The 18,505-nt window shown below is 33.1% G+C and overlaps 4 protein-coding genes across 5 annotated transcripts; 1 reads left to right on the top strand and 3 right to left on the bottom strand.

Moving 5' to 3' along the window:
* Positions 1-22: 22 nt before the first annotated feature.
* LOC140818228 (rhodanese-like domain-containing protein 9, chloroplastic) lies at positions 23-4,147 on the bottom strand. The gene is made up of 6 exons (XM_073178129.1): positions 3,907-4,147; positions 2,905-3,155; positions 2,670-2,820; positions 604-689; positions 422-526; positions 23-337 (listed from the first exon to the last, which is right to left on the bottom strand). The coding sequence occupies exons 1-6, from the start codon at positions 3,951-3,953 to the stop codon at positions 267-269; spliced, it is 711 nt and encodes a 236-aa protein (XP_073034230.1). The 5' UTR covers positions 3,954-4,147; the 3' UTR covers positions 23-266.
* Positions 4,148-4,940: 793 nt separating this feature from the next.
* LOC140818755 (uncharacterized) lies at positions 4,941-6,775 on the top strand. Its single transcript, XM_073178806.1, has 4 exons — positions 4,941-5,096; positions 5,405-5,920; positions 6,210-6,275; positions 6,371-6,775. Exons 1-4 carry the CDS (start codon positions 5,013-5,015, stop codon positions 6,428-6,430), a joined length of 726 nt encoding a protein of 241 aa, XP_073034907.1. The 5' UTR covers positions 4,941-5,012; the 3' UTR covers positions 6,431-6,775.
* A 68-nt stretch (positions 6,776-6,843) lies between these two features.
* LOC140818756 (uncharacterized) lies at positions 6,844-8,244 on the bottom strand. 2 transcript variants are annotated; one of them, XM_073178807.1, is made up of 2 exons: positions 7,977-8,244; positions 6,844-7,525 (listed from the first exon to the last, which is right to left on the bottom strand). In XM_073178807.1, exon 2 carries the CDS (start codon positions 7,487-7,489, stop codon positions 7,058-7,060), a length of 432 nt encoding a protein of 143 aa, XP_073034908.1. In that variant the 5' UTR covers positions 7,490-7,525; positions 7,977-8,244; the 3' UTR covers positions 6,844-7,057. The 2 variants fall into 2 exon arrangements, with proteins under 2 accessions (XP_073034908.1, XP_073034909.1); XM_073178808.1 differs by having other exon boundaries at positions 8,040-8,244.
* Positions 8,245-10,013: 1,769 nt separating this feature from the next.
* Positions 10,014-12,325, bottom strand: LOC140818301 (myb family transcription factor PHL5-like). Its single transcript, XM_073178226.1, has 7 exons — positions 11,482-12,325; positions 11,221-11,389; positions 11,057-11,133; positions 10,913-10,952; positions 10,715-10,769; positions 10,570-10,639; positions 10,014-10,481 (listed from the first exon to the last, which is right to left on the bottom strand). Exons 1-7 carry the CDS (start codon positions 12,013-12,015, stop codon positions 10,395-10,397), a joined length of 1,032 nt encoding a protein of 343 aa, XP_073034327.1. The 5' UTR covers positions 12,016-12,325; the 3' UTR covers positions 10,014-10,394.
* Positions 12,326-18,505: the final 6,180 nt, after the last annotated feature.

The following is an 18,505-nucleotide window of genomic DNA, read 5'->3' as shown; positions in this document are numbered from 1 at the left end:
TGTGTGTGTGAATTCAATTCAATTCTGAAAAGGGCTTTTATTAAAATAACCATTTATTACAAATAATTTTTCTGTAGGTATTAAAAGCAATGCAAGCTAAACGATACATAGGCATAACTCTTCATTTACAAGTATCAGCAATTATACCCTTTCCGAACATAAACTAATGTACACTATGCAACCCAAAATGTCTCCATTCCTCGACCCAAAATCAAATACAGTCGATCTACATTCAACAACGAACTAATTGTGAAGGTGGCTAAGTGCTAGCTTGTTGGAGCCAGTTGAAATAGCTTCTCAGCTTGATCTGGGAAGAAAGTAATGAACAGAAATGCACCTGGAATGTGATCAACTTAAGATTAGTGAAAAAAATCGAAGAACAATATTCAAGAAAACTTGGACTTGGTCCTTTTGAACTTACAGATAAGTACAGTCCCTAGTACGGCAGAAATTTTGCCTTGTATGGTGACTAAACCGGCCTTTCCCGCATCTTTCAGCTCCGTCGAACCGATAGAGTCAAATGTCCCTGTAACAGTATAATCTTTCGGTATTCAACACCGGCTTAAATACATGACCAAGATTTTTGAATAAGCAGAAATGCACCTGTTGTCACAGATTGAAGGCCTGATGTTATGCATGCTATATTCTGATATCCAGCTTCCTGTAATTCGTAGGTGGCAGAGGCCGACCTTAGATAGGTGAAGAAAAAATTAGCTTTGATTCTGTAAAGGATTCTGGATACAAAAGACTAGGGCTAGTTGATTGAATCAACCCATATCAAAGATGTATAAATTATAACCTTAATATTATCATATCTGATTCCAATATGTATTCTTGGATCTCAAACTGTTTAATGATGGACCAAAATTAATCGCTATTACACATAAACGAGAACAAAGTAAAAAGCTTTTCGGGTTACCGGAATAGCAACAAAATTATTTTGGTGACAACAAAACTAGTTTTGTATTTCTAACATGTTTCATTAATTGCGCAGATAGAGCTATATTTATCCGACAAGTTGAAAGGAATTCAACAAGAAGATCTAGAAGCTGCATTCTCATTTCAACAAGAAGTATCTATCAGAAGCCAAATAGAACTGCCTTAACCGGCAGCAGATCAGAATTGTCTTAGTCGGAAGTTGTCTCAATCGGAAGTGAAATAGAGTTTCTCTCAACCGGAAACATAACAAATAGACCAGTGTTGACTAGCATAGCTGTCAACCATCTGAGACAACATCAGGAAAATAAACCAGCAAAAACATATTCGGAAATGATAACTTCCAGTATAAGACAAGTTTTTCGATCAGATAAAATAACTCATACCGACTAGCTTCCTTTGGACCTTTGGTCTTATACTATATATAAGAACTAATTAAGGTAAAAAAAAAAGTAAGGAGAATTGCAAAATTTCATCAAAACCAAGAAGTGATGGTGGAAACAGAAGAGAGACGAGCTAGAAAAGTTAAGTCATTCATTTCATAGTCAACTGAAGAGTCACTAACCAACATGTTAGAGAGATTATTGTCATAAATCATCTGGATGATATCTTTGCATATAACATCAATCAATATATGCACAGCCAATCCTTATGAATGGTCAAGTAAGCTTCAAAATCGTACTAGAGTGTGATGATTTGTATGCTAGTTTGATAGGACGTCAATACAAAATAGGAGAATCTAAACTGATATATAGAAAATAGTAACTCAAAGATGAAAGAACAACGTGGAACGATTACCGTGACTCAAAGCAACAGAAAGCTACACTAATCTGAATGCAAACAACACCCAGCCAAGGATTAAATCCTTCACAAGAAGAAAGGCACCCCTATCTCCCTGCCCTAGCACAAAGCTAGACAGATACATCCATCTGCTCGACCCCCTCTTTTTTCAAATTCTAGTGTTATTTATTTCTTTTCTGTTTTACCCTTCCCCAAGTAACCTCTAGTCCTAGTTTATTTCAGCCACAATAATAAAACTATCCAGACTATTTAAGCCCAATCTACTTAAGTCCCTAACACAGTTCCAATAGTGAGGGGTCTATGGATGTGACAACAGTGAGCATTTGTTAGCTGTTTGTACTAGTGATTGGGTGTTTTGATGTTAGAAGTGTGGTGAAGGCTTCAGAAATCCGTGTGAATCCAGAATCTTTACTGGCTTTTTTTAGTGATAAGAAGAGAGTTTCCACATTTTACTTTTTCAAAGCAACTTCAATTTGTTTTAACTTTATACTAATAGAGATGCATTTCTCCTTCCATCACTAACACTTTTAAAACTTACAGAACATTTTTCATGCATTGTTTAACATACTGCTTCGGCTCTAGCAGTCACAAGAGGTGACCCCAGTTTCAGAATCCTAATAATACTACACTACTACATGTGTTACATAAATTAAACATTAAAATATTGAACAAATACCAAATGTGACCAATGATTTGAAAAATGAAACATAACCTTTTGTTCAAACTTCATTCCTTCAACATGTATGTCTCATACCACAAAGGATGCAATCAGTAACTTCAATTACTAGTAAAATCCAAATAATGTTTTATTGGCGTACTCTTCAGCACAAGTTGAGGAGGTGAATACCAAATAAATGTTCCTCATTAATCTTGTTTCATACTTTTGAAAACCAAATAACAAAAAGAAGCTATAACCGAATAAAGAAACTGACCTCAGGCCCTCTTGACAAACAAGTAACAGCTTGCTTTCGGGTGAAAACTGGCTCCTAACAGATTGCACAAACTCGGGGTTAAGTTTAGTGAACGGCAAGCCAAAGAACAAACCAGCAAAATTGTTGTGTACTGTCCTCTTTAAAATTGTTCCTGTATTATAAACTTCTGAGTAAATAGCAAAACCAAAAGTTTTGAAAACCATGAGACTTATATTGAAAGGCTATGAAGGCAAACCTAAGTCATTGTCTTCGTTTTCAATGAATAATGGGGTGTGATAGCAGTCTTTTATATGAGCTCTCTCGAACTGAATTCTATCACGAACATCCAAAACTGCATATCCCTCAACTGCAATAAGTTTCTTTGCTTCTTCAGAATTCACAAAATTTACTTCTGCTTTGATTACCAAGTTTCTTCCATGCAATCGGCTCACTTTCAGTGTCTGTACTTGATGAGTCCCCAATACTGACCAAGATGTTACCAAATTGCTGAAACCAAATCCATATTATCTTAATCCCCCTAAAATTTAGACGCTATTCTTTGTAGTTATTGCAAACAAAATTTCTCCTAAAGCGATGAAAAAGTTTTAACAGCAAGATAAACTAAAAATGACTTTGACGTTTGCGCCAAGAATAGTTTGTAAAAACAAATTGGCTGTTTCATCTTTAAGCGGCTCATACAGATGTTCGAAGCTTTTTACACAGTCCGCGCCACAATATATCAAATGACAGATTTCAAGACCCGGTGTAGACGCAACAATATCTCGCTTATGAGATCATAGTCGCAATTAGACAAAGAAGAATATAAGGTTCTAAAGAAAGAATATAAACAAGATTTCCCATTCAATGATTTCTTGTTAAATATAACAGCAGAAAGACTAATGAGTAAAAAAAAACATAATACACCTCCATGAACGAAAATGAAGATCTACATTTGTTCTTTGAAATGTAATCTTGAACCAATTTCATCAAAAATTCAAAAATGTTCACAAATTGGGGACAACTAATCACTTCGTCCCAAATGTACACTAACAGTAAAAAAAATTTCAAGCACAGCAAACTCCAGACGACAAATATTCTGAATTTTCAAGAGAAAACGAACACCAATTAAAAACATCCGGAGAAAATATCTCATCTTGAATGAACATAAACAACTCACATCTAAGTTACATGCAAGAAATTCCATAATAAAATTGGGAAATGGTAACGGTAAGAGAAATAAGATAAAATTTGACAGTACCTCCGAACGGAGAGTGTGGAGGAGCAACAGAAAGGGATGCCTGTCATTTCTCAGATAGTAGTCGAAGCCTCCCACTTCTCTTTCCCTATGTATCTTTACAGACCGTGTCTGTTGATGCTGGTTGCCACCAAGGATCGAATGAAATTTAAGAACATCATTGGGTTTCTGCCACGTGGCATATGGAGTGAAATGGATTGGATAACCAGCACAAACATTCCTATCTCTGCAATTTGGTCTATTGTCGCTTTACGTTACATCTTGTGAATAGTTGAAATCGAGTTTCTTTCAAAAATTTGGTCTTTCTTTTCACTTTTATCTTTGTTAATTTTTTTGCTACGGGTGCTAATTTAGACTCCGGCATATCAAACTCCAATATCTTGTGTCATGACGAAAAATACCAAAGACAACTAATTTGACTCAGGCAGTATCAACAAAGTCCAATAACTTGTGTCATGTTATCGTCATACGACATTAATTGACGAAAAAGACCAAAGACGAAGAAAATGTTTATTAGATTAAAATCAAATTTCGACGATTTATAGACATAAAACGAAAATACGTCATTTTACACAAAAGTTGTCTTAAGAATTTTCTTGACCTTGAATTGTGGTAAAAGTTCACAATAGTTGAAGGAGCATACTAAGAAACTTGGAAAAATATAGACAAAAACTTGTGCGAAATGGTCTTACGGATCGTATTTTGTGGACGGATATCTATTTGGGTCATTCATGAAAAAGTATTAAATTTTATGCTAAAAATATTACTTTTTTCTTATGAATATCGATATGTTTGACCCGTCTCACAAGAGACTTGCTCAAAAATATATGGGTAATGTTGGGGTGTGGTGCTCATAATTATTTTTAAGTAGTTCATCATTTTTAAATATCTATGTTTAGATTAACATAAATTAAAATAAAATTAAAGTGATAATCTGTTCTATGAGTAAAATTTTCTATTTTTGTGATTCTTTATGTATTGAAAAAATATTAGATATTATATATTTTAATTCAATATTTTTCTAGAGAAAATATTTTTAGTGAATATAAATTGAAAATATAATTTTAGTTGTCTTGGTCTAACTGTTGCTGCAGCTGGAACATAATCTAATGGCGGGAGGAGAAGAGGATGACTACATGGGGGACGTTTCACAGTTTCTACCGCCAGAAATTCCTAAATCTTCCTCAAAACAGGTAAAATTTTCGATCTTTGTACATTATGTTCAATCAATTTATGTTTTTTCTGTATTCGAATATTTAATTCCCCATAACCCTAATTTTAAAAAATTTCCGAGTTGCCGATCTTTGATAATCATTTAATTGTATTGATTTTTGGCCTTATTTACAAATTTAGAGTTTATATTCTTGCAGATGATTTCTTTTGTTAAAGAAAATTAAAGGGCTTTGTTGTCTACTTTGCCCAATCCTAGGCGTTTAATTTATTTGAGTTACTGAATTTGATATTTGTCCCTTTTTAATGAACTTTTGCATACATTCTGTAGGGTCTCAGCTTAAATTCTTTGAATAAGAAATTGGAAGGCCCAAATTGGCAGGAGCAGAGAAAACTGAATCGGGGGCGGAAGCAAATAGATGAGGATCAACAAACCATGGAAAACTTAGCTTTAGCTATTCCAGAATCCAATATTGGGTTCAAACTGTTGAAGCAAATGGGCTACACTCCTGGTTCGGCGTTGGGAAAGGAAGGTTGTGGTAGAACTGAACCTGTGGGGCTGGAGTTAAGAAGGGGGCGAGCAGGAATTGGCAGAGAGGATCCGAAGGTAGAAAAGATGAAGAGAGAGAAACAGATCGCCGAGACTAGAAAGAGAAAAGTGGAGGAATTGATTGTAGATTTTGGGAGTCGCCAGAAGGAACGATGGAAGGGAAGGAGGATTATTGTGAATTATCGCAAGGCAGAGGATGCACTAGCACAGCTGGAAAACAGGGATGTTGAAATCGAGAAGAAGGGAGATGATGATGGGGAAAATGAAGAGGAAGAGGAAGAAGATATTACGGAGGAGGTACTTTCTTTTTATTTTTTATTTGCAATTGTGCCTTAGTCAGTTGAAATCCTAATACTTTGTAGATTAATCTAATGGATTATATGTATAATTATGATGGATGCAAGTTTTCTCAAACTTCTTCTGTGTAAGTGGAACTATTTTTCTTATACCTGCACTATGGTAAATCAGGAATTCTAGAGCAAGGAGTGTGCTTTTCTTGAATCAAATCCAAAATGTTGGCAGCTCAGAATGTAAAATATTATGGTAATAACTTAGGTCTGGTTATCTATTGTTTCTTTTGATGCAGGATTTGATAAACGTATTAATGAAGCTAAGAAACAAGTTTCGTTACTGCCTCTTTTGTGGATGTCAGGTACGTCATCTTCCTGAGTGTACAAGAATGGGAAAGATATAAAAAAGATTGATCTTTCAGTGTCATTTCTCATTTGTTCATCTTGTAATATTTAGTATGAGACAATGGAGGCACTTTTATCTGACTGCCCTGGGATTAATGAGGATGATCACTAGATGGATAGTTGTTTAGATGTTCAAAATTTTGGTCATAATGCTGAAGAGCGGAGACTGTCGATCTAGTGAGAATGCTGTCGTTGCAATTTTCGAGTTATGATTGGGGTGGATCCCTGGAATTCTGGTATGTCTTGCCGCCATTTGAAGCTCAAGCCAACCACAGCACATGATATGTAAAAACAGTCAATTTGCTCTGATGTAATTTCGAAAGTTGGTTTCCTCTTCCTCGTCCTGCCTTTTAAATTCTTTGATCTAAAAAAGGGGATAACACTCGTATATGTAACTTACATTAATGTTTGGTTACCTCGAGGGCGGTTGATGTCTTGGATCACCACTTTTGCATTATATTGTTTTATTATTATTATTAGAGTTTATATCATGTACTTGAATGGCAAGACACACATACTTGTGAATGTGAGATGAACACAAAAGTATCACGAATTCCAAATAAAAGACTCTGGAAATTAATATGGTCTAGGTGAGGAGCAAAGATTGTGCAGCAAATATTATAGGAAAACAAAAAAAATAAGAGTTGAGCTATCTGATAGCAAAAACTATTGACAGCCTTCTCCATTAATGAAAAATCTTGTCTCTAATAGATAGTCTCAAAGCAATACAATGAAATCTTCATTTGCACTCAACGCCAACTTCAGCAGCCCGCCTTGGTGTACTTTTCCTTCTCCTCCCAATTTGTCTGTACCCAACTGATGGCTTGACCAAGACGGTGGCATTAGCCTTGGTAACGATATCATTTTCCTCTTTCACTAAATCTGCATTATCCTTCAATGAAGCCCTCTTTCTCTTCCTTCCATCATCCATACAAGATTGATTCTTGCTACTTTCACTAGATACCCAACTTTTCATGTCCTCGTGGCCTCCATCTTCTTCTTTTACCATCTGACATTCATTTTCATTTTCATTCTCAATATCATCCTTCAATGGCTTATGTGGCCTTCCTACTCTTCTCTTCAAAGGTAAGTTCTCTTCCCCACTGTTCCGAGTATCATCACGAGCAGCGATCACCGACTGTTTCTTCCCTTTTCCTCTACCTCTACCCATTTTTCAACTCAGCTCTTTGAATCAAACAAAAGAAATCTGCGAGACAGAACACAACCATACAAAATTCTAAGAAATTTCCTTCTTCAACCACATGATGGATTTCACAAGTCCACTGGAAATAACCAAGAAAGTGAATATGAACAATAACACAGAAGTCTAACAGCACAGCCAAAAGTATATCCTATTTATGTCGTAACAAAGTAAAACTGAGGCTCATCTACTCTCACCCATAGAAAGAAATTACAACCACCTAATGACCTAAAAGAGAGAATCGAAGTAAACAGGCATTCATCAACTTATTATACATAAAGCACAAACTTACTTGCACCAAAACACTTGGTAAACAAAAAGGAAAACAAAAAAGTGGAAGATTAAGTCAATATGACTCATCATAAACCCACAAAACCACATCAAATTTTGATTAATTAAGTGTTCAAAAGGTTGGAAAAAAAGAAGAAGAAAAAAGCACACGCTATATGAAGATGACCTCAGAAGAAACAGCCGCAGCGAACTGCATACTTATCAAAAGTTCTATTTAAAATCCAATAACCTGATGAAGTTTCTAGAGCATGAACCCGCAAAGGAGGTTAAAAAAAGAACAAAACCCAGATCGGAGATTGAAGCAAACAAGATTCGGTAAGATTCAAAACATTTTATTTTTAATTTTTCCCATTGGAATGTTGAAGAAAGCTAACTAAGCCAATGAGGTGAGGAGGCAAAGACTGCAAATTTGTGAGAAAGAAATGAAGAGTGAAAGTAATGCGTGCGGTTAAGTGGTGAAAGGATAATTTAATTATTTCGAAGGGCATTTTGGGAATTCAGGGTAATGAAGTATGAATGAAGCTAACCAAATATTGTTGAATAAACAAAAGAATGAAACTTGTTACATTAAAAAAAAAATTCACATTTTGGTAAGAATTAACTTTTTAAATTTATAAATTCCATGATACCAAAAAAAAAAAAAAAAGATTTCTTGTGAGACAGTCGTGTGAATTTTTATCTATGAAACATGTCAATCTTATCGATATTCACAATAAAAGTAATACTCTTAGCATAAAAAAAAGTATTTTCATGGATGATCCAAATAAGAGATCTATCTCATAAAATATGATCCGTGAGACCATCTCACACAAGCTTTTGACAAAAAAAAAAAATCAGAATCACTACTAATTTCCACAATACTTGTTCAAAAAAATACTTTTTCCACAAATTTTATTAGATATTAAATGAAAGACCAAAAATCTATGACTTTCTTCTTTATGCATTTTAAATCGACAAAAATCAGAATTTTCACAATAATATAACAAATTAAAGTCTCTCTCTCTTTCCCTAATACTTAGCCAATAATTAAATTTTAAAGTGACAATTTGCATTGGTTAGATGCGACTCATTATGACTATCACACCATACATAGACAACAATATATAATTCCTTGTTTGGTAGTTGAAATCTTCAAACACAAAGCAGAGGCCTTTAATTTCACTTTTGTTCTTGTTTTTTTCTTTCAAGTACATTAAGTGCATGCCAACTGTTGAAATGACTAAAAGGCCCCTGTGCATTTTTTTGTGTAGCCCTATGGGTGCATATTTTATTGTAGCTTGGGGACCACACGTAGAGCAGCCGTTTGCCATCATTTGTGAAATTGCTCTTTCAAGTGGGCTCAGAATCTTGGTCAGATTTGAATTGGGTTTATACGACTTGAAAATTGAAGAAATGGTGAGTTCTTTCTGAAAAAGAAATGAATATAATGTGAAATTCACAATTGTCTTTTTACTTCTAGTATTGACTCCTTCAATGCCGGATATAATCAAAACACAGATGAAACACGTGAGATATAATAACATAGAACCGAACGTTTGTTATTTTACTAAATATTATAATTGATGATAATTGAATAACTCAAATATTTTAAACTGTACAAAAGTTCTAACATAAGCAATTGTTACATCAAAATACTTAACATACTCTGACTTACTAAAGGAACACTGAGAACAACGTCGAAAGGCTTCCCTTCATACTTAGCATAAACTTAATTGATAACATTTCGCTGTCTTTGGAAAATCTATGTATCGAGAGGATAAATGGATAAGACACGATTCAGACGAAGGATGAGTACATCAAATAAGGGAAAATGTTATGAACACGTACTACACCATCCTCATACCTATGAACGGTGGATATCACGTCCAATGTGACATATAACTTTGCTCACTTCAAGTGTTCCAGTTCAAAGTGGAGTTTGCAACTGAAACCAGTTTATTTAGTTGATTTGGTCCGAGGTGATCGAATGCTGGGCCGGCCTATATTTTTTCAACATATTTTATTTTATGTTGACTTTGGATATTAAAAACTAAAACCCAGCCACATGAAAAATATTATGTGAACCGGGTAGGGTTTGGAATCAGGCTATTTTTAGCTCTATAATTTAACTCGGCCTCGGCCCATTCGATGTTTTCGACCACCTTTTCTTGAACCACGCATGGATGATTTATTCACTCATTTCAAGTTTGCATTCAGCAAGCAACAAAACTAATCAATGATTCTTCTTCAACACTTCACACATGACAATCTTGAATTTCACTTACAAAAATATAGCATTAATGTTTACTCCGAATACACGAGATGTGTACTCTAATGAATCACGGAAAGGTTTGTGTTTTTTTTCGAGCTGGCGAATAGCCGACTCATGTATTCTTCACGCATGCAAGAAATTGAGAGATATACAACTGTACAAGTTGCCTTAGAAGAGATCTGATGATGACATTACTTCGCACTGTACTTTGCTCGATGTTCATATTTCGGTGGCGACTAGACTGCTTAATTTGGATGGGAAACTCATGTCTTCAAATGTAGTTGATATTTTCTCAGGACATTTGCTGTCAGGATAACTCGGATACACTAAGATTTAATTAGCCGTTTTTTGTTGCTGCTCAAACAACTTTTTGAGCTGCTTGGTTTGTTCTTCGATTCTTATCTGTAAGTTTCGTTGAGTCTGCATACCACAGAGATGATTCATAGGTATTTTTACACTATCTTAAGTCGAAGGAGCAACATTGGAACAATGTTGAAATTTTGTATACCTCTAGTTGCTCATAAAGATGCCTTTGGAAGTCTAATTGTTGCTGCAATGCCTCCTTGAGTTGCATTCCACTGCCAAAAAGAACTTTTAAACACAAACTAAAAGTTTGGTTTTGATACAAATGACAAGAAAAAATGAAGTCTTACGTTTTGAGGTCGACCAGTGATTCATCACTTGTACTTGTTTTCTTCCCAGATTTTTCTGCATGATCAGAAAAGAAAACAGTTTATCATACACTAACACCATATCTGTCTCGGAGATTCTTTATTGGGCTAAGCTAAAGTTTCCATTCAAAAGACTATTATTTTCTTGATGAATTGAGAAACCTGAATAAAGTTACATACCTTCAATAGATTCTTGTATGTACTTGGCATTTCGATATTTCTAGAAGAAGAAGACATAAACATGGCCCAAAAAAAAGCACTGGTTCAGAAAATTTATATAAATAACAACCATTTTTGAAGAAAGGGACTCTGTTCATTGTGTACCTGCAAATGGCTTTTGATATGAAAGATTGTAAGTCCTTCAGTGTCCATCAGATTTAGTATGGCCTTCGGTGTCGCCTCTATGTTATATTTACAGAATCCAATTAACCACCCTGTGTCATGATCACGTGTTGAGAGAACTATGCATAATGTTAAAGATTACTTACTTTCAGGGCCACCAAGCTGATTCACACAGTTAACGAATCGATCGTGAAGATCTGGAGACCACCTAATTCGTTTCTTGCTAGATGAAACTGCTCCAGAAGATGCAGAGCTAGTACTCAATCCGAACTCGTTTACATGTGTGGAATGAGATGCATATAAATTTTGCGGTTCCTGTTTCACATATTTAGTTCAAAACTAACATATCAATCATGAAGGGTCATTGTGTGAAAGGAAAAAAAAAAGCTAATTGTTGTAGGACTTACACAAAAATCCTGATTTGCATCCAATGGAGCAGAAGGGGTACCCCTACACGAATCATCAAGATCGCCTAGTAGCCTGTTTTTTAGGTATAGAATCTGTTCTTTCTCTGAAAGGTCGCTGAATTGATTTTCGAACAATCCGTCAGGCCTGGTATATAATCCGTTTGAAGTTAGAGTTCTTGGAACTGATAATAGGCCGTTATGGGATTGAAAATTGGGTAATTTTCTATAAGAATCCTTGAATTGTTGGGAGCAAGGAATGGAGTTATTTTCTTGGAAACCAAATTGAGGTAATCCCATGAGAAATTCGGTTGCATAAAAACCAGAAGCCTGTGATCCAATCCTGCTGAAGATGGTATTAGATGAATTTTCATGCCTGAAATTCCTTTGCTGTGAGCCGTTTTCTGCTGCTATCAACCGAGTATCGAGTTCCATTGGTGCAGATTGATGCCAAGCACCAGAGTTTTGTGGAAAATAATATTGAAAATCTGTCGAAAAATCGCTAGAAAAACCATAGTTCTGCTGCATTCCCTTCATTTTACAAAAATCTTCAGGACTAACAACAAAGGAAAAATGTATCAAATTCTTTCCTTCTCATTGGTTTGTTTCTTAGAAAATACAGACCTCTATCGAGAACGCGACAATAAGAATGAAACGAATTTGGATCGGCTGAGAGGACAAGTAGCAATGTTGATCAGATTCAGGTATCTGTCATGAAAGCCTTTTTATATACATGCTGCAAATCTCGAAATATAACTGTGAATATTTCAACTGTTGAGTGCAATCAATATATATTTTAATGGTTCTTTCAAGTGGATAGGTATGAAGTGTGAAGTTTTGACAAAACCAAAGCATATTAAAATAACAACATTGTTATAAAACTCAGCAAATATACATATATATATATATATATATATATATATATATATATATATATATATATATATATACACATACACACATACAGACACACACACAGACACACGCACAGAAATTCTTGGTTAGTATGATTTTCAAAGATCATAATAAATGTAAGTTAGGAGATAATCAGAGTATAGTGTTCTTGGAATATATTCTATATTGTTCTTATTGAATATATCTTATTGACGTAGTGGGAATTTGGACGAACTTTCCAGAAAAAAGTTCCAATAGAATTACTATCTAAAAGCCAAGAAAATTCGAATTTTAAGATTCCTAGACGTGGACGAAAAAAGAGAATTAAGAGGGGGGAAAACACTCAAAGAAAAATAATGGATTCGAACGTAAAATTTCACCTTCTCCAAAATATTAAAGCAAAGATTCTGTTGAGTATACTAATGATATTACATAGTTTAATTACACACACTTTTAATTAATCTCCATTTTCTTGGCCACATACCGATAAATTATAGGTAAAAGTTGGTGTGAGACGATCTCACGTGTCGTATTTTGTGAGACAGATCTCTTATTTGGGCTATTCATGAAAAAATATTACTTTTTATGTTAAGAGTGTTACTTTTTATTATGAATATCGGTAGGGGACCAGGAGGTTGAACCGTCTTACAGATAAAAATTCGTGAGACGATCTCACGAATAGACATTCTATAATTTATAATTTATCTCGACAACCAACCATAACAAAATCCAAATCCAAAATAAATAAAAAAAAAAAACAAAAAGAAAACTCACGTTTTCTTCCACTTGTGAGTAGGTATTCACAATAAAAAGTAATACTATTAACGTAAAAAATAATAATTTTTCATTGATGAACCAAATAAGATATCCGTCTCGTAAAATACGATCCGTGAGATCGACTCACATAAGTTTTTACCTCAACTTTTTACCCGACAAGCTTTAAACACTGAAAATTACTGCTCGTGCATTAATAATTTACCGCAGCCATTTTCAAGCATATATAAAATTACTTATCCTCAAAATAAAATGACATAATTAATTTTAAGACGGTCCAAAACTGATTCTCGTTAGCATCCATTCCCATGAAACAAACAAATGAAAACCAAATAATAAAACATTAAAGGACAACTCGAATTATTGTGTGCATAAATATAAGATGGAGACAGCTAATTAGACTTGTCAGCCTGAATTTTACAACTTTGAAATTGGGACCTCCGATAATCCAATCGAACCCAGACAGCCTCAAACAATATTAGTTCTCTCGGTACGTCATTGTTTATCAAAAGTTTTATCAAAAGTTATACACAATGATAATAGTATAATTTCAATTTTTTTTTTAAAATAGAATAACAGCTCATGTGTCACGTGTCGATCGCTATGCTAAAACCATACAACTAGCAGCTCAAATATTATGTGTTGATCGATCTCCCGGTAAAGATGATGGGGGGTGACATAAATTAAACAAGATACAAACGTAGTATGAATTAAAAGGTTGGAGGCTAGGGATTTTGCTTGCCAAACTCAAATTTGTATATTATAAACTAATGATTGACAAGCTAGACGCCACGACTCGATGTTGCTTTCTTAAAAGAAACCAAATAAATCGATTAAAAAAAAATAAAGAAATCATGATATATAAGTAGAGTTGACATCCTCATTTCAGACATGAAAATTCAAGATTTGAGGCATGTAGGAAACTTAGAAATATTCTTTAATTCAAATATTTTTATTAAATAAATTGTTTTTGCAATATTTTTTTTTTTTTATAGATATGGGAAGACCTATAAAATAATTAATAATTTGGAAAGGATCAAATGCAAAGCATGTATCCTAAAATGCCAGCAAATGGATCTTGGGAAATTCAGGAAACAGATAGTGTGATTCAACAATTAGAAAAGACATTTTTTCTTGTTAGGTCACATAGAAAACTACATCTATTTGCCCCTTAAATCCCTCAAAGGACACATTTTTTTAAGAGGAAAAAGGCTCTTATTATAATCATATCATATATTGGTTAAATTATTTAATGAATATTACCAATATTTTATACATTGCTTGTACATTTAGAACTTGTTTTCTTGTGTATTATATTTTAATCAAACTAACTTAATTCCTCTAAAAAAATCTAGAATTTATACGTAAATTAATAACTTTGAACATGGATTTTTATAATATTTTTTATAATTAATGAAGAGATTTTCGATAATTTCTTGATTTTATGGATTAGAAGTGATGCATCCATTTTATAAGTTACTCTACCTCATTTAGAAGACAATCAACAGTACGTAAATGAAATGAAAATCCAACGTTGCATCCTAGGTTCTTAATTAGATTTAACTAGTCAGTCAGATTTAGAGATGACAATAGATCGGATCTAAAGTTTAAACTCGGTCAACAGGTCTAGAAACGGGCGTGGGACGGGTAACGGGTAAATGATTCATTCGTGCAAAGTACTTAAGCTTGAATTCAGTACTTCCAAGAGAGTTACAAATTAAACTTGCGGAGAGGATGGGACCAAAATGTTAAATAGGACAAAACTTGGAATCATATTCATCCATGAATAAACAATATACATATAAATTTTAATTTCTATTATTATTATTATTGTTATTTAATATGTTTGTCTAATCTCAAATAAAATAAAAGTAAAGCTAGAATTAGATGCTTTATTTGAAGATTCCTATCTAATTATGTATAGAAATTTCTTTGGAATTTTTTAACAGACTCCAATTAACATGTAGAATAATTTATGTGATTCATGAAATCAGACCCGCAGCCTAGCTAAATCATGCAGTCGATATTGGTCACTTCGGCATCGACCCAAGACAAATCGACTTTAGGCTTATTGGTCATCGTAATCGACTTACTTTCATAGTACCGGATAAAATCCAGCCGAGGGATATTTGAATGGTGCAACTAAAGCGGTTATGAAACCATTGCTAATAGTAAGGAAATAGGAACGGTTTAACTAAAACCGATTTTTTTGTTCACGTACACGCGCGCGCACACGCACACGCGCGCGCACACATATATAGACTCAACTTGAAGCCTAAAAAATATTTTTATTAAATATTAGCCAATATATTAGAGTTCACGAGCAGTTAAAGGATATTTACGGATAAAAAAGAAAAGAAAATTGTGTAGAGTTCATATTGATGTGAGGATCATAATAATCGACTCATCGACAAGTTAATTTGGTCGATAAAATCAATAAATTATATATATATTTTCACGGGGATCAATTTAAATGTTAGGTTCTAGCATATATATATATATATATATATATATATATATATATATATATATATATATATATATATATATATATATATATATATATATATATATATATATATATATATATATATTAGATTTTTTTTACGAATTTGATAATTTTTAGAAAATCAATATTAATAATAACAAGATGAATTTACTTACAATAATTTCATAATATTGGGTTTATATTATGAATTTTCTTTTGTAAATATATAGTAATTAATAATAGATAGCACAAAAACAGAGAATATAGAGTTATGGAGGTGATGTCACACTATATAATTTTGGGAAAAAATATTATTTGAAGATATTATCTATATACATATATATCATTATCAACTGATCGATTAAATAATATGACTATATATATATATATATAGTCAAATTTTATTTACTTCTTGATATATAAACGCTTCATTAATTTATTTATTTTTAACTATTGGGTTTGGTGCTGAAATATCATAGCGTCAGCCCGGAAACTCAGCATGCTTTTTGGATCAAACCCATAGGCCACAAGATCACTCACTGGTTGACAGTGTTAATCTACTGGAAGTCAGTAGACATTGTCTCCGAGTCAGTAGATATATATCTATTGGAAGTAAGTAGCCGAGTTGACCAGTTTTGGCTTGGACCGCCCAGGCCTCAGCTCATGCAAGAGTCGAGCTATCAGTACAAATCGAGCCCTTGATTTGCATTCTCTTGTGCACCTATGCGGAGAGATATCATCTTGGCTTACAACATTCTACGCTTCCATGAAGTGAAATAGTATATAAGCTAACTCATCTAACCTTATTTGTTCCATTTTGAACGACTTCCCACCACATTGTTCAATTAATTTAAAACTAACAAACAAATAATTTTCGTATTTCATATAACACATAAATTATTTCAACGACGGCTACCAAAACAATACCAATAAGTAAATGCGATAGATTGAATAGAGACAAGTTTGTCTTATGGCAGTTTCAATGTCAGATATTTCTATTTCTCTCCTACTTCTATTTACCGAAAGATTCCACTATAAGATTTATTCATAATTTCATGCAAATATCTAAATACTTTTAATTTATTTTAAATTTTTAATTCAAATCCATTATGTGTATTTTTTTGCTAGGCATTTCAATTTTAAAATTCTTCTCCAACACTTTTCTTTATACATTTTGAAAATTTTCAAATGTCTATTAACTATATATTAATGTTTCAAAACCTTAGAATTTTCAAATGTTTTAATTAATTTTAATTTCTAAATTCAATTACACTGATCCAACTGCGACCTTGACAATCATATCCATGGTAGTTGTTACCGAGCTAATCCATAAATTAAAATCATTTTAGTACACGAACGAACCATTGATAAATTGTCAAATCGGTACGTGAATTATTGAAAATGACTTAATTGATTTCATGAATAATCTAGAAATTAAAGTAAATAAAAGTTGGATATTCCCATTAATGTATCAACTGGTCTGAATATTAAGAACAACAATAGAAATAGAAAGTGAATTACAACGTTAATTAAGCACGATCATTTACTCAGTACATATCTAAAAAGTAGCAGCTAAGAATTCTCCATAATTTTTTTATTTATTTAAAAAAGCAGCGATAGAAACAAATACCCAACTAAAGTTAACGTGACTTCTTGTTAAATGTCTAAACTTTATATATTATCTACTTATATTGTGAGTCCAAGGCAGGTCCGTTCTTATTTGGAGGTAAAAAGTCGTTCGACTTGGGCTTATTTTTTTTGGTCCATAATTTTTTTACAAAACTTATCATATACTAGTGTTAAACGAAATTTGTCAAAGTTAAAGTTCATCAAAAACTTTCTCTTCAATCAATCATGGCACAAAAAAAATATTGAATGAATCGGTTATGTTATCAATTGATAAAGAAGTACTGAATAATTTGAGTGGTATTTGTAACTTTAAAATTCCAAGATACATGTTTGATCTTATTACTTAATTTAGTTATTAACTCAATAAAGTTAAGAATCTAAAAGAATATGAATACACATTATAATTTAGATATCTCTTTTAAAGTTAAATTCTAGCTTAAAAATTGTTAGGATCGGCTCTGGTCCTAAGCCCAAGTATGATATCTTGTTATTGGCGACTATCATGAATTATCTGGAAAACTATGAGGCAACGATGGAGATTAATATCATAATAGAATGATTGGTTTTTGCATTGTTTGTGAATGTTTTATGCTAGCTCTGGTATTACTAGAAGCAAATCACTTATTTATTTCTCCATCTCTGGCTTTTCTATCTTTTATTTGTTTGTTTGTTTTATTATTGGGCACCAGTTGATAATTTTATTTGCCCAATATACAAATTAAGATTTTAATCGTGTCTTGCTCTAAATAAAAATCTTGTATTTTTTCACACAATAGTGATTTTAAAATTACATATATATTAAAAAGATGAGTAGGCCTCTTGTGAGACGGTCTCACGGATGTTTATCCGTGAGACGGGTCAATCCTATATTCACAATAAAAAGTTGGCAAAAACTTGTGTGAGACGATCTTACGGGTCGTATTTGTGAGACAAATCTCTTATTTGGGTTATCCATAAAAAATTTTAATTTTTTATGCTAAGAGTGTTACTTTTTATTGTGAATATGGATAGGGTTGACCCGTCTCGCAGATTAGGATCCGTGAGACGGTCTCACATGAGACCCACTCTAAAAGTAATATTATTATCATAAAAAATAATATTTTTTCATGGATGACCCAAATAAGAGATTTGTCTCACAAAATACGACCCGTGAGACCGTCTTACACAAATTTTTGCCTAAAAAGATATTAAGGTAAGACAAATATTTTTAAAACATTTTTGGTTTGTCCTAAATCTTGAAAA

The sequence above is a fragment of the Primulina eburnea genome, chromosome 17 (assembly GCF_022965805.1).
Source record: "Primulina eburnea isolate SZY01 chromosome 17, ASM2296580v1, whole genome shotgun sequence".
Classification (NCBI taxonomy): Eukaryota; Viridiplantae; Streptophyta; class Magnoliopsida; order Lamiales; family Gesneriaceae; genus Primulina; species Primulina eburnea.
The sequence above is the reverse complement of the archived record's forward strand: the minus strand, read 5'-3'. Positions and strand labels throughout refer to the sequence as shown.

Coding starts and splice junctions, on each gene's coding strand:
- LOC140818228 (XM_073178129.1), bottom strand. CDS start 3,953: ATGACAGGCATCCCTTTCTGTTGCTCCTCCACACTCTCCGTTCGGAG. Junction 2,821..2,904: donor AAACGAAGACAATGACTTAG/GTTTGCCTTCAT, acceptor TTTATAATACAG/GAACAATTTTAAAGAGGACA. Junction 690..2,669: donor GTTTGTCAAGAGGGCCTGAG/GTCAGTTTCTTT, acceptor CACCTATCTAAG/GTCGGCCTCTGCCACCTACG.
- LOC140818755 (XM_073178806.1), top strand. CDS start 5,013: ATGGCGGGAGGAGAAGAGGATGACTACATGGGGGACGTTTCACAGTTT. Junction 5,921..6,209: donor AAGAAGATATTACGGAGGAG/GTACTTTCTTTT, acceptor CTTTTGATGCAG/GATTTGATAAACGTATTAAT. Junction 6,276..6,370: donor GCCTCTTTTGTGGATGTCAG/GTACGTCATCTT, acceptor TGTAATATTTAG/TATGAGACAATGGAGGCACT.
- LOC140818756 (XM_073178807.1), bottom strand. CDS start 7,489: ATGGGTAGAGGTAGAGGAAAAGGGAAGAAACAGTCGGTGATCGCTGCT.
- LOC140818301 (XM_073178226.1), bottom strand. CDS start 12,015: ATGAAGGGAATGCAGCAGAACTATGGTTTTTCTAGCGATTTTTCGACA. Junction 11,390..11,481: donor ATGCAAATCAGGATTTTTGT/GTAAGTCCTACA, acceptor TATGTGAAACAG/GAACCGCAAAATTTATATGC. Junction 10,953..11,056: donor ATATCAAAAGCCATTTGCAG/GTACACAATGAA, acceptor TTCTTCTTCTAG/AAATATCGAAATGCCAAGTA.